Genomic DNA, 14,894 nt, shown 5'->3' on the forward strand with positions numbered 1-14,894 from the left:
GCACTGCTTTGGGGGTTGACACTTTGAAAACAGGTGTTTTCATGATCAGCTAGATTAGATGTTGGTTGGTATGTGCTTTGGATAGTTACCCCCCGCCCCGCCTTCTTTCTTCCATGGGGGTTATAGACCTCCCAAAGAAGGAAGAATGCAACGGAACAGCTAGTTTCATTGCATTCACATGAAAAATATTATTGATTTGCTGCCAGGGAGTAGAAATAATGAATAGAAACTGGTCTATGGCAGATTTGGGGAGGTATTCTTCATTCCCCCAAAGAATTGTGGGGTATCATCTGTAGTGGTTTTAAAATTCATCTGTGAAAACTAATCAATGAAAAATGGCTTTAGCAGTTGGTTGACTGCAGAGGGGGAAAAAAGGAATCCTTTTCAAAACCTAAAAAGAAAAGCACAGTTTTAAGGATTACACATCTGATTTAACATCTAAAAAAACCCCCCAATGATAATACCCCACTTTGTATAGCCAGACAGTGCTCCATTTTAGTAGTCTTTAGTGGTCTTTATAACGATTTATGAATCACTTCATGAATTCCTGGCTGAATCATCTGGGTGACTATAGTATCTACTTATACTTCCCTTCTGTCTCACAAAAGAGACACTTGGACTCAGTTCAATCCAGATTTGTCCCCGAATGAATCACAGCACGTTACTGGGGGAACTGCAAATTGAATTCTGCTTCTGAGACAATCAAGACCAGCTTTCAGAAATGAAGAAACAGCCTTGGGGAAGTGTGGGTAATTGCAACACTGTCCATCTGGGCAGGACCAAAGCAGGCCAAGAGCTGTATGTCCATCTGCGGACTCTGTTCCAAACTAGTCGAAGAGCTGAAGCCATCCCCAGGAAGGGCTTAGTGTTTCTTTCTCCTTACAAGAGTCTGGGTCAATATTAACTACAAATAATTTATCACACTGGACGAGACTAAGACTCAAAAATGACTGCCTGAGCCTCCACAGAGCATGACAAAATGAGGGCTGTGAAGTTGGCTATAGGTGAAATGATCACCAAGGCTTTTTAAAAAAGACACATATATATTATAATGAGTCAGTGCTTGTGGGAAATAGAAAGGGTAGAGTGTTCTGGAGGAACGTTTCTCCACTTGGGTTTAGGGAGTAAGTTGTAAGTCAAGAAAACAAAGTAATCAATGTCCAAGGCAGAGAAGTATATTTTTTCTTGTATACAGTGACATACGGCCCACGGTATCACACTATTATTCCCCTGTGGAAATGCAGAGGGAGGAGGAGAGGACATCCAGGATATGTTACAAAAATGAATTATGCAGGACACATTTAACCAAGAGCCAGGTTTTTTGGAATATCTTGACTGCAGAATTGGCTGTGACTTGGTTGGTTGTCTATTTCAGAATCTGATGTGATGGGGAGAAAGGAAAGAAAAGTCTGATTCTGCCAAATCCTCTTTACAAAAAAAGTGCCAACCAGAAGAAAATTTATCCAGAGTGGTCTTAGACATTTCATGTCAAAAAATTCTGCGGTGAAAAAAAATTCTGTAATGATATCGTCCCTTGGGCAGCTCTGAGTAGGTCAAAGCAAGGGGATTAACTCATAGTCCTGTGGCAAAGGGAAGACTTTCTCTTGTTCAGCATAGTGTTAGGCATAGAGTTCAGTCTGCTTTGAAACAGAACGCATTAGGTGAAAGAAAAACATTCGGAAGAAAGTGTGATGAGAATGCTAGATGAGAAATGAGAAAAAAAGTGTTATTTTTCTCCAAAGGTGAGAAAGAGAGGTATAGGTAGATTAAAAAACAGCTTCTTGCATACCTTTCTCATGGTCACAAACTGAAAACACGAGTCTCTTGACGACATCAGAAGAACTTTTAGAACTAACTTCCAATGCAGTACTCCTGCCAAGTACAGCCAGGTGCCTTTGAAAGCCACTGCCAGATGAGACCTCAGAAGTCAATATAATCCATAAATTTGAAAAGAAACTAGCTGGGTGGTGGTTTGTTCAGTAGTAACATGTGCTGTTTATATGTGCTTTTTTTTCTTCATCTGAAGGATGTCAGGTTACTATTGTAATAACCACAAATGAATTTTCTATACCTTCTCTTGAAGACGAGACTCAACAATTGGCTATAGAAATGAATGAAAAGAAACAGCATATATTTAAAAATTCACAATTAGAGAAGGGCTCTTGGCTCTTACAGATGGAAAGAGCATCAAATCCTCAGATGTTTGCTACCATTTTGTATCTTCAGCACCGCATCCAGTACTATGCAAAGATAATTAATAAATGTTGGCTGTTGCTGTTGAAGAAATACTCTGTTGAAGAGACCACTGGTTCCATAGACATGGCTCCCAAATTAGCGCCAATTCTTTTTTTTTTTTTTTGCGGTATGCGGGCCTCTCACTGTTGTGGCCTCTCCCGTTGCGGAGCACAGGCTCCGGACGTGCAGGCTCAGCGGCCATGGCTCACAGGCCCACCTGCTCCGTGGCATGTGGGATCTTCCCGGACCGGGGCACGAACCCGTGTCGCCTGCATCGGCAGGCGGACTCTCAACCACTGTGCCACCAGGGAAGCCCAGTGCCAATTCTCGTGTCCAGGTGGATGGTACCTTTGTCGAATTGGTGCAAATGGCCAGTTGAATATTATATTTGTCCAGAAACCAGTTTCTGGTTCTGAGGGGAGAACACCTTCTTCAGGAGAATGATTCCAACCATTACTCTGAGGAAGATGATTAAAACAGAGAAAAGTTTTTCTCCTTGCAACTAAACAGAAAAGCAACTAAAGATTATTTCTCAGAAAAGGAGGCAAGAAGACTAATCCAAAGAACTTTGTCTCTTGGTTTCTGCTCACTTCAATAGACTCCTCATCACTAATGAACAAACAGTCCTTCCCTTGAAAAAAGATGTAGTTTCTTAGGAGCCAATTTCTCCAACTATCCCCACCTGAGAGGGGAAAAGATGAAGGTGATTTCCAGATCACACTGTTAAAACATTAAGCAGAGGCTTTCCTTGGAACAGCCTTTTCTACATCAGAGGTGAGGCACTTTGTAATATGCGGGTATCTTGACTCGGGCTAGAATGGCTCGTGGGCTTTCACTTTGGGAATTCTGGCTCCATATGACTTGCTGTCTCAGAGGAAGCATATGAAAAGAACACATTGCCACATTTGAATACTATAATGGCTGAGTGAACTCCATGTTTCTTCACGCTAATGCACTAAAGTAGAGGTTTCAAGAAAAGGAATTCTATTTTACCTCAAGCATTCCTTGTTACTGTCATGACTCACTTTCCTGATTGAAAATCCAAGGGGACTAAAAAAACATCATCTTGGGCTTCTCATGAAGTGGATTTGTTTGGAATGTGGGAACGAAATAAAGATGGCTGATTTGGCATTCAGAGGTGAAACAACTTCATTGGCACTTAAAAATTATAGTTCCTTTTACAGACCTTCTAATAGATGGTTTGTAATGTGCGTTTATAATTAATCTAAAATGATGATATAGTACATTTCAAAATTTAAAATCCATGGAAAACAAACTGATGTGAACGAATACTTGAACCACAAGTCAAGCCATTTGTTTGCTGGAGTGACACGTGTATGCCCACATCAGCATCTCCTGCTTCGCCAGGAAGTGACACAAAGGAGAATGTGGAGATGGAAGTGCATCAATCAGCTGCTCAGGGTTACTGCTGCCTTTCACACTATAAAAATGAGTTTGGACTTTATTCTAAGTATGGTGGGAACACAGATGTGAGCAGAAAGTCCTCAATGATTCAATTTACATGTTAAAGGGCAGCTCCTGTTGTGGTGTGGAGCAAAGTCCAGGCGTGCTGGTAGGGTGAAAGTAGAAGGTTGTGGGTAAGCAAGAGTGGATGTTGGGAAACCAGTTAGGGGGCTGTTGTACTTGAGAGAGAAGGGGATACTGGTGAGCTGGGTGTGGAGGAGTGGAGCTGATTAGGCTTAAAATGTATTTGAAGGCAGAGCTAATAGGACTTACAGGTTAATTCTATATGAAAGTGCTTGGGCAAAGGGAGGAATCAAAGTTGACTCCTAGGCTTTTTAGGTTTTTAATAGTAAGCTGAAGACAGCCATGGAGACCTAGCTCATTATTTTCCTCCATTATCAAGAAATATATTGGACTCTGGTAATTAGGCTCATAAAAGTTTCGCAGACCACACTGCATTAAGGAGCCTGGGCTTTATGTAGAGAACAGGCTTTTGTGTATTTGGCTAAGACAGGTGCCCTGGTGACCCTGGCATACATTTCAAAGGCCTCCATATCCTGTTATCCACCCAGAAATTTAAATGAGAGATAGATCAGGGTGGGCTATGGCAGCTAGTTCAGCAATGCCTTGTTGTTGTTCCTGTTTTATTTTTCTTCCAGAGGAGCCATTCACAGTCATTAGGTAGGTGAGAAGAAAGTAAGAAATATCACCAATTTCCCTGTACGTGTAACTATTACGATTGAGTCAGGGTGGCGTATTTATAAGAAGCTATTAGTAAGGTGAAGATCTCTGTGAGAAGAAAGGTCATTCCAAAGGCCAATAACCCCACTGATATTTTCCAGAGAGGATGAAGCATGGCTGTGGTCACGGATCAATATTTAAGACGTTTTAAGACTGGTGGGCTATTCTGCCCTGGAATAAACATCAAGAAGTACCAGGAATTTTCCACAGATTTAAAGAAAACAGAACAGAAAAAGGACCTCAAGCTTTTCCGTCTAAGATACGATGCTGTATCTCCATTTTCAAGTCTAGGATATTGGAAGTTTCTGCCTCTTTGTGCTCACAGCATCAACATCAGGAGCAACATTCGTTACATTCAGCAATTCTCAAGTAGACGTGTGGGGGGGAGGGGTAGATTTTGGACCCCACCTCTCTTAATCTTGAACATCTGTGGAAGGCTCTTTTCTGGAAAGAAACTGACACCTTAATGGGATGTTAAATGTGGATAACTGTTTTCTGAATATAAAGTGCTGAAGCCCAAAGAGAAAGAATGATGCTCTTGACCACACGACATTAGGTGAGCATCCTATCAATAGACTCTAACAGAGGATGATGTAGATGCCAATACTCAGGCTGATAACAATGGATATTTGAGGCTTATATTTATTTTCTGACTATGGCTTTTCTCAATTATTTCAGTGATAAAGATTGACAGGCTTTGTTTGTTTGTTTGTTTTGCCAGTGTTTGTTGCCTTATAAGTCAGCTATCTATGCACGTGGGAAAGGGTCTGTAACACACATCAAGGAGCCTCTGAGAGCAGTGCTCACTGGGTAAATTGCAACTAAATTATGACACACAGCAACGTGGACACTTCGTAATAATACTCAAGTCTTCTCTTTTATAATAAGAACAGAGAGGCCAAGTTATTGATATTAGAGCTCTAACTTTCAGATGTTTGGCACTTTGTCTCTAACATGGAGGTAATTTTTTTTTGACACTGACTCTTCAAAATCTTCTTAAATAGGTCATGACTATATAAACTACAAGCTTGGAATTGCAAGGGACAAAACTGTCTTTACAAATTGTGTTAAAAAGGAAAATAACACAAAACCCATTGTGTTGCCTTATCAGTCTAGGATATGGAAAGGACAGCCTTTGTCTGCTTGAGGACCAGACAAATCATTCATACATTCTTCATCATTTCTTCTTCTGTTGGGCACAGAATATGTTCTGAACTCTTGCTGGGTGGATAACAGGATATGGAGGCCTTTGAAATGTATGCCAGAGTCACCAGGGTACCTGTCTTAGCCAAATACACAAAAGCCTGTTCTCTAGATAAAGCCCAAGCTCCTTAATGCAGCTCATGAGCCTCCTCCTACATTTATTTATGAAGCTCCGTCCTCGCTTGTTCTCTCTCCTCTTAGCTTTTGTATATATGACGTTGCCTGGCCGGGTTCTATAGACCTTCAGATTTCAGGGAGATATTTTTTCTTCTATTCCTCCCTGCCCAATTTTGGGTTAGGTACTCCTTCTGTATGCCTCCACAGCCTCCTGTAGTGCCCCTTCATAGCATCCAAAATTATGATCACCTATTGACCAGGTTAGCTCTTGCTGGACTAGGTGCTTTGAGAGGGCCAGGCTCCTGTCAGCCTCATTGACCACTATGTCCTCAGTGTCCAGTATATTGCCTGGTGCCCAAATACCAGCTGACTGAATGACTCAATAAATGAATGAACCTCAATGTTAGGACTGATTTTGATAAACTTTAATATTTTGTATGATGCTTATGATTTTAGCCATTATTGCACACATACTAGAAGATTAAAAAGAGAGAGAAAAGATTATGTGGAGAGAGAGAGAGAATGTGTATGTGTGTCTGTCTATGGAAAAGCTGAGCGGGTGAAGATATCAGTGTCCCTGTTTACTAAGAAAGTCCTAGGGTGGGAAGGACAGCAAAGCAGCAGGCCTAGTTTTGAGCTGTTCAGATACTACAGAGCAAGAGACTCCTAGCAGTGTGTGTGTGTGTGTGTGTGTGTGTGTGTGTGTGCGCGTGTGTGTGTGTGTGAACATAGGTATTAGAGCAACTACGTATTGTATAGAAGTATGCAGGTTATATAAGATGCTGGAGCTTTGAGGTCACCATCCTTCAGACCAATGAATCAAGGGGAGTAATCCTTTCTAGGAATCTCCCACCTGGGCAGTGGGAGTTGGCAATGACCCCCCGTTTCCTAGGCATTCCCCTCACTGGTCCTTTTCCCTTGTCAAACCTGCCTTAGCATCACAGGAACCCTGGAGGTTACAAGGAAATTTTAGGTTCCTGCCCTCAAAGAACTAATAATCCAGTTAGCAAGTGGACATCTGGGAAATGGAAAATAAATGAGACAGATTTAACTGGGGAGCTGCACGAGGCAAGGAGGCTTTCTGGGCTGAAAACTAAGCCGAGCCCCAGGCTGATAACATTTAGTCAAGAATAAGACAATGAGGGAATATCCTTATTGTCTCTTTGGGTAGAGAAAGATTCTGAATTAAGATGCAGAAAACAACCAAGCTAAGTCAGTGAGCAAGTTGGTTTGACTAGAGCTAAAGAACTTTACATAATTGCAAAGACATGACATAGAAAACAATTGCTATTTTTAACCCCTTGGCATCCAGGAAAGCTACAATATGTTCCCAATGGTGAATAAGAAAATGCTATCTGTGAAGACCAGCCCTGGTTACCCAAAGGCATAGAAAGACTGCACATATATCAAAGTCCCTAGAATTCTAGCAGTATCACATCTGATATGAACGGAAAACAGTAAGGCTTCCCAATACTTCATACAGATTCAAGAAACTGACATTCCTTATTTAGCTAAGGTGTTTAGATTACTTTCTCCAAAAAAATTGTCCCTAACATTCTCTGCTGTTGATTCCTGTACTAGAATGCATTCTCCACGGGGAGAGCACATCCTTTCCTTGTTTTCAGTCTTCTCTGGCTCAGAGGTGGGGCTCGTAGGAAGCCCTTTACATGTCGCTCCACTCTGGTAAATCCACAAGTCCCCTAAACTCTGTCACTTATACTACAGAGCACACCATATTTGTGGCACTCTTTAGAAGGGGAGAGGCAGCCAACATGCTCTTGAACAAGATGAGTGACACAAACCCAGCTGACTTATTCTTGGGATTTGCAAGGTTTCTCCATCTCAAAAAAGGACTTCCATCAATGTTTGTTTTCTCTCGTCTAAAAGACATATTTTGAAACCCAATAAATTAACACTTCCGAAGACGCCGAGTTCCCACTGTCATAAAGTACCACTGGCTCGTTCAATATGACATAGTAAAACACCACTTCCCATAATAATTTTAAATCAGCATTAGGTGATGTGGTGTGGTTCAGCTTAAATCACTGAAACGATGTGTCATTCAGATAATATTTCAAAATAAAAATGGAATCTCGTCAAATTGAGAGAACTTGCGTTTACTTTATTTTACGGTGGTAAGGATCAAAGAAACAGATGTTAACTGGATAGATGTAGTGGACCTTTCCTGACTTATGACAGTGACTCAGCCCATTTTATTAACAAGTTAAAGCTAAATAGATGATGAATCAATGCCCGCAAAGCAGGAAAAAAAATGCCAGTTTCCCACTAAAAATCGCAAAGTGGATAAACTTATTTCCGTTAGGAAAACTGCTGGGGTTTTTACTGGGGAATTTCCCAGGCAAACAGAGGCAAAGATATATAAACCCAAAGCGGAAGGTAAGCACATTTCCTCTTAGTGTTTTTATGCTGGACATTAGTGCAAACACAGTGAATAATTCAGGGCTGTTTCTCCAGTCATCCTCATCTCCAAACCTGATTGGAAGAGATAAACCTCCACGCCCTTGCTCCTGCCAGTTGGGCTGGCATAGGAACGGGGCTCACATCCTGTGGGGAGAGCAGAGCAAAAAGGCAAAGCCACAAAAGTGAAAATATCCACTTCATTCACCCAGCCATGCAAAGTACACCACCTTCCTCTGCCTCTCCATTTTCCCTTCCATGATTATATTACCAGCGACTGCAATCATCTGACAACATCCTCTGGCTTACAAACCTGAATCGCTCAGCCATGCCAAGGTTGTCTGTCCTCATGCCATGTAACAAGCTAGGTGCTTTACCTGCTTTGGTTCATCTAATCCTAATTCCCCATGAGTGTAAACTAAGGCTCAAAAGAGCTAAGGAACACCCATCACCTATGTGTTATTCCTGCCCAAAACGAACAAGTTTATTAAGGAGGAAAAAATATCAGACAAGTCCAAACTGTGGAACATTCTGCGAAATAAATCTCCTCAGTTCTTTAGAAACTGTCAATGTCATGAAAAAAGCAATAATAATAATAATGAAGAAGAGGATGATTTTTTTTTTTTTTTTGGCGGTACGCGGGCCTCTCACTGTTGTGGCCTCTCCCGCCGCGGAGCACAAGCCCCGGACACGCAGGCTCAGCGGCCATGGCTCACGGGCCCAGCCGCTCCGCGGCATGTGGGATCCTCCCAGACCAGGGCACGAACCCGTGTCCCCTGCATCGGCAGGCGGACTCTCAACCACTGCGCCACCAGAGAAGCCCCAAGATATTCTCTCAGATTGGTTCAGAAACAACAGGGAAGCAAGCAAACAGACAAATAAAGGATCTCTCAAGTCAGAAAGAGAAAAAGACAGAAAGAGAGAGAGAAGGTGGCAAAATGTTAACAATGGGTGAACATGGGTGCAGGGTATATGGGTGTTCACTGTGCCATTCTTGAAATTTTTTAATATGTTACCAACATTCAAAAGACGAAATTGAAGAAAAAATTATAAAATAAAACAAAATGAAATGTTAAAAACAAAACCAGAAACAACCCAAGCAGCAGGAGCATCCACGGAATACATTCGAACAATTAGCAACTGTGAGAGCTGGGATTTAATCAGGTGTTTGGGTTGTTGTTTTTGACTCTAATAATGGTTAAAATCTTTTTCTACATTGATTCTTTTAAAGGCTGTGTACAAAAAAGAAGACACACAGATTACTTTTTTCTTATATTCTTGTAAAGAGTCTTTATAACTACCAATAAGATGAGACAAAGAGGAGGAAGTCCCTGTGGATGGTTTCTTAGCTTCACCACCTTGTAGGGTATGATGCTTGGCCAGGCAGAATGAAATGGGATGATGAAAAGCCCACGGATAATATCATTTAAAACTCAACTGGGAACTAAATAAAATCCTAAAATGAATAAGCTCATCTGAACTTACAGAAATACATCCAACAACTGGCAAGTCTGTGAACTTAATAGATGATTATCATTTGCACTGCTTTGCTGACAGATCCTGTGAGAGAAGGCTAATAAGTTGTTTACACATAACCATGTACATAGAAGTGTTAGGATTAAGTCTAACATATTCTGATCCATGTTTCAATTGCCGACCAGACACATCCACCTGGATGTTTTACAGCCACCTGAAAGTCCAAACCCTAAAGTCCCTTTATTATCATTCCTTCCTTCCCACCCTCACCTCTACTCAAAACCCTCTTTTCCTTTGTTAACGGCACCATTTTCCATCTTGATGTCTCGGGGTGTAACTCAGGAATGAATTTTGGTCCCTCCTGTTTACCCCACCATATATTTATAATTAGTGATTCTGCCTCCTAACTAATAGCCCTTGAATAAATTCTCCATCCTTACTGCTTTGCCTTAGCTCAGGTCCTCATATTGTTCACAAGGACTTCTATAATAACCTCCTTCGTATTTTCCCTACCTTTCATCCCTGCTTCAAACCTCAATTACTTTACCATCTTGTCACCTGAGTTGCTTCTCTAAAATGACAATCTGATGTGTTTCTCTCCTAATAAGGGGTCTATAATGGTTCTTCACTTCCAGTAGGATCAGGGGTAAAATCTTCAGCGTGGTTGTTCCCCATGAGCCAACCCATTCTCACCTGACTTCATCCGCCATGTCTACCTGATGATGCCACCTGAGTTACTGGCACCTTGCTCCCTCCATGTGTCCTTCCCCCTCTCATGTCTTACATATGTTCCTCTGGCTACCTTGGATGCTCTTCCCAATTTATCCACCTGGAAGAGCCTTAATCTTCCTGTAATGCCTAGATCACTCTTGTCTTTCTTTTCTCCCCCTCCCCAAGGCAGAGATGGAGCTTCTGTGGCACCTCTGTTACATCATTTATCCAACCAGCATTACTATATGTTGTTTGCATGTCTGTCTTCACTACCAAATCCTATAATGGCAGGACCAGGTTTTCATCATCTTTTCATCTTCAGCAAAATGTACGACACATAGCAAGTATTCAACAGATGCTTATTAAATGAACAGATGTATTAATAAAGGGTAGGCATACAATTTAAAAATATGGCTTAGTGGACTTAAAAACACATTAAAAAACTCCTAGACCAGGCCAACACCAACAAAACCACAGACTGCTGGTGAAATCAAAGATTCAAGACTTTTACTCCTGTTGCCTATTCAACCCATTATTTTGTCTACCAAATGCCTACTATTCCAGGATTGCATAGGGGTGCCCACAAGAACTTTTTCCCGTGGATGTCTAGGTCAATTCAAGCCAGATGACAAGTGGAGAGGAGAATGAAAGAAGTAGCATGCTGTCCACACCACTGGAGGGCTGGGCAGTCCAAAGACAGGGACCGAAGTGTCAAGATTGAAAAATTTTCTCCCAGAAACTCTTTATGAGGGTAGTATCAACATAAAGTATTCAGTGAACAGCCCCTTTCTGGTAGTGCGCATAAAATCCTGTGCCCTTTTATGCTATATTCTTAAGACAACACCACTGATCTATGTGCTGAAGGTACCATCTTACATCTGGAAAGCATGTCAGCCTGTAGGAACATTACCTTAAAATTGAGTCCCTGAAACAAACTGAGGAATGACAGGAACATTCTGATGCATTTCCCCAGCATCAGACACTTCAGTGGGCTATTGCCAGTATCTTTATTTTTTTTCCCATGGGAAATAAAACAGATAATGAGATATTCGGTTCACGTGTTTTGTGCATGTACCTTTAAAATGTCACCTTTGGGTCATTCAACCCACCAATGGATTATTAATAAACTTCAGCAACTGTCAAAGCTCTTCTTGGTGGAGGGAGGTTTGGCGGTGCCACCTATTAGAAGAGAGAGACGGATGGCCTTACCTCTCAGCTCCCGCGTCCGCAGCTGTGGGTGCAGGTAACTGGGAGGAGGGGTTGCGGGAGCTCCCCTGTACATTATGTCCCGGAGAAGGGTGACTGACAGGATGTGAGGTTGGCATGGCCCCAGCAGCTGTCCCGCTTCGGCCTGAATGATTGCTGGAGAAAACTGAAGCTGAAATCAAGGGAGAACAAGCATCAGACTGCGCCCCAAAGGAAGCACGCACTCTTTAAATACTGAAGGCTGACAGCAAGCACATTTTAGGGGCTTGTTTGTTTTTCTCTTTGGTGGTTTTAAGGGAACAGTTCTCCCCTTATTGGATATACACAGCTTTTGTGTTTATGGTGGAACAGGTTCCCCGGATAATGTGCCTTTACTGCTGTCTGAGGAGTCCATGTTCAGCTTGCTCCAGGCTGACATTCACGGTTCGTCTCATAAGAGCTGCCTTGCCCGGCAAGTTCCCTGTCTGGACACTGTATAATTAGCCAATCTTGTAATGTCTGCACCTGGGCGAAGGTCTCTGTATTAGCACTTTTCAGTCACAGGGGAGGACAGTCAGGTAACAGAATATGCGGTCTGCTGACCCAGAAGGATACAACACAGGCCTTCTTCCTCTTCTCCGTGCTGCAGTGAGGCGCTGTGGGTCATGCCCAGTCTCCGTGTCACTGCTAAATCAATGTAATGAGAACAGAGCTTCCCCTGATCCTAGTACCAATGCAGCATCCTACATTCTTTTAACTTCAGAGTCTAACCGACCCTGGGCATTTCCCAACGGTGTGATGGATAAATGTACTTAGTCTTCAGCAAACATGACTCCTCTCCCAACACCACAAAATATGGAAAAGGGGCCTCAAAAACTGCTCTCGGATCTTCTCCCGCTGTTGTCTATTATGACACAGAGTGTGAGTTACAGCCTCGTTGTTGGGGGCAGCCTAGCCTTTGAGAACTATACGTGACCTCAAACTTAAATATGTGCCCATTTAGATCGGCTAATTGGTACCATGTCACAGAAGAAACTGGGGCTTGTCACTTTCGGAGTCTATCACTATCAGAGAAGCTCTCTCAGTGCCTGGATCTACTCAGCAGACGTCTCATTATGCTGCAATCATACCAGCATCATTATGCTGACTCTCTTTAACTTCCTTCTCTATACAAAGCTATGCCAAGCTTTATACCCATCTTTGCTCTTTTTGAACTTACTCTACTGATATCAAAGAATAAATGGATTTTTAAAAAAATTAAAAAACCAGGTTCAGGATTAAGAAAAAGAAGCCACATAATCAAAGAGATTTGAAGGTTTAAAAGTTCAGGGAGCTGTATTTTTAGACCAGCACCACTTTTCTCCAACCTCTCCAGGATAGAGTTAATACCCCCAAATGACCCAGCCCCTGAAAGCTTAATCCAATGGAACAAGAGTTCAAGTACTTAAAGGAACTTGTGAAGAAGCAGAATTATCATCTTCGCGCTCAAAAAGCTACTGAAAGGAGTGTGATCTCATTTGAAGGTTTTGTTTTTGGTAAGTCAGCATTGTGTCAGGTTAACTCTTGTCCTTAGACGCCGGCATCCTCCACAGTCTTCCAAGTCCTGAAGAGGTGGTGAGACTAGGAAATGCTTACCAGCTCAAAAGGGCAATGCAGAGCTTCTGCTGTGTGTCAGCCTCCAGAAAAGTTGCACATTTGCAGACTCGCTAGAGTCACCTTATGGATCACTACCTCATTTATGCTCAGCTTGCTCAAGCAACCACACTCTGCTTGTATTCCAAATAATAATTTTACCCACGGGAGAAGGCTGTTTAGATTGACTGCAGCAACAGTTTCAATACGGTGTTTGTCAGCATGAAGCTTGGTGTTTTATATACTATTCCAAAAACTAATGGAATAATAAGAAGGTCACAGACACTGTGGAAACACAGCTAACTTTTTTCTGCCTTAATGTAGAAACGTGAGCGCTCCTATTTATGTTGTTGCAGTTGCTGAATGCACCCATCACTTAGTATCCGCTGGAGGTATTTTTGTATATATGTGTGTGTGTTTTTCACAAAGAAGTGCTGCCTTGCTGTTTACAACCCATGAGCAACAGAGAAACTTGGTGTACACACTCCATGCTCTGCTCTATGCTTCAATAGAAAATGTGCTGCTTCCCGAAGGCCTACATTAGCTATATTAGCCGGGTTTTTGCATTAGTTGCAAAGAAATAGGCTGGGAAATTTGGTATTGTGTGCAGCCTGCCACACACTGAAAGTTAGGCCTGGTTAAGGTCCTCTCCTTCAGCCCGCTTACTAGCCAGGACCAACCATCCATCATCATGCATCCATCCATCTATCCTTCAACCATTAATTTTTAAATTCAATATTTATTTGGTGCCTACTACATGCTAGCCACTCTACAATATGGGTGCCCCTGTCCTTGCGGAGGTGCAGGTGAATGAGGGGAACAGACCTCTATAAATCCTTATACCAAAATACTGAGACTTACTAGTATAGAACATCAAACGGTGTTCAACGCTTTAACACGCTGTCTTATTTGTGCCCCCCAAATCCCAAAATGTGCCCTAAACTCTGGCCAAATCAGACAACTGACCACACCTCAAATATGTCATGGCAATTTACGCTATTATGCTTTTGCCTGTAATGTCCTCTACCTTTCTGTACTTATTTTAATATTTTTGCTGTGTGTGCAGAGTTACTTACGTTCTTCTCATTCCTCTCTCAGCAGCCAATTATTCCACAAATATTTACGGAGTACCTACCGTCTGGCAGACACTGAGCCAGGTTCTGGGATGGACTAGTGAACCAGACACCCTTGGTGCCTACTGTCTCCAACACATCGTTCATGTTTGTCAACACGTCATTCATGTTTGTTGAGTAAACAAAGACGAACACAATCTAAATGCCACTGGAGTCCGTCTTGGGCTCCGTGAGTAGGACAAGGACAGAAAGGAACATTTATCCACCAACTCCTGTTCCCTGCTGGTAAAGGGTGTTACTTCTCTCACACTTCCAAGTAGGCACATGCACCACAGTGGCTAAAGGTTCTCAGAGATGTCCAAGGCCAGGGCATCAGAGAAGCCTGGGGACAGAAAGCCAGTGCAGTTGAGGGGATGCTGCCAAGTTATGCCTGGTTGCCATAGCAATGGCCGCTGGCAGGAACACGTGGTGAAGAGGATGTGAGGTGGGACATAAGAGGTGTGTGGTTTAGGGCCGGAGGCTCAGAAACATGCCCTCCAGCTGTGGTGAGGTCACGTGTTGACTGACCAACAGTCAAACACACATCTACAGCCCTTCCTTCCACTGCTACAGCCAGTGAATGACACTGGAACAGGCAGA

At 42.5% G+C, this 14,894-nt stretch overlaps 1 protein-coding gene across 1 annotated transcript in view; it reads right to left on the reverse strand.

Annotated features, from left to right (window-relative positions):
• The window catches only part of GLIS3 (GLIS family zinc finger 3), a 615,291-nt gene that overhangs the window by 34,446 nt on the left and 565,951 nt on the right, over positions 1-14,894 (reverse strand). The window contains exon 10 of the mRNA XM_069540769.1: positions 11,575-11,743. Coding sequence (XP_069396870.1) covers positions 11,575-11,743 — 169 coding nt within the window. The remainder of the gene's footprint in view (positions 1-11,574; positions 11,744-14,894) is intronic.

Source organism: Delphinus delphis, chromosome 6, assembly GCF_949987515.2.
Source record: "Delphinus delphis chromosome 6, mDelDel1.2, whole genome shotgun sequence".
Lineage (NCBI taxonomy): Eukaryota > Metazoa > Chordata > Mammalia > Artiodactyla > Delphinidae > Delphinus > Delphinus delphis.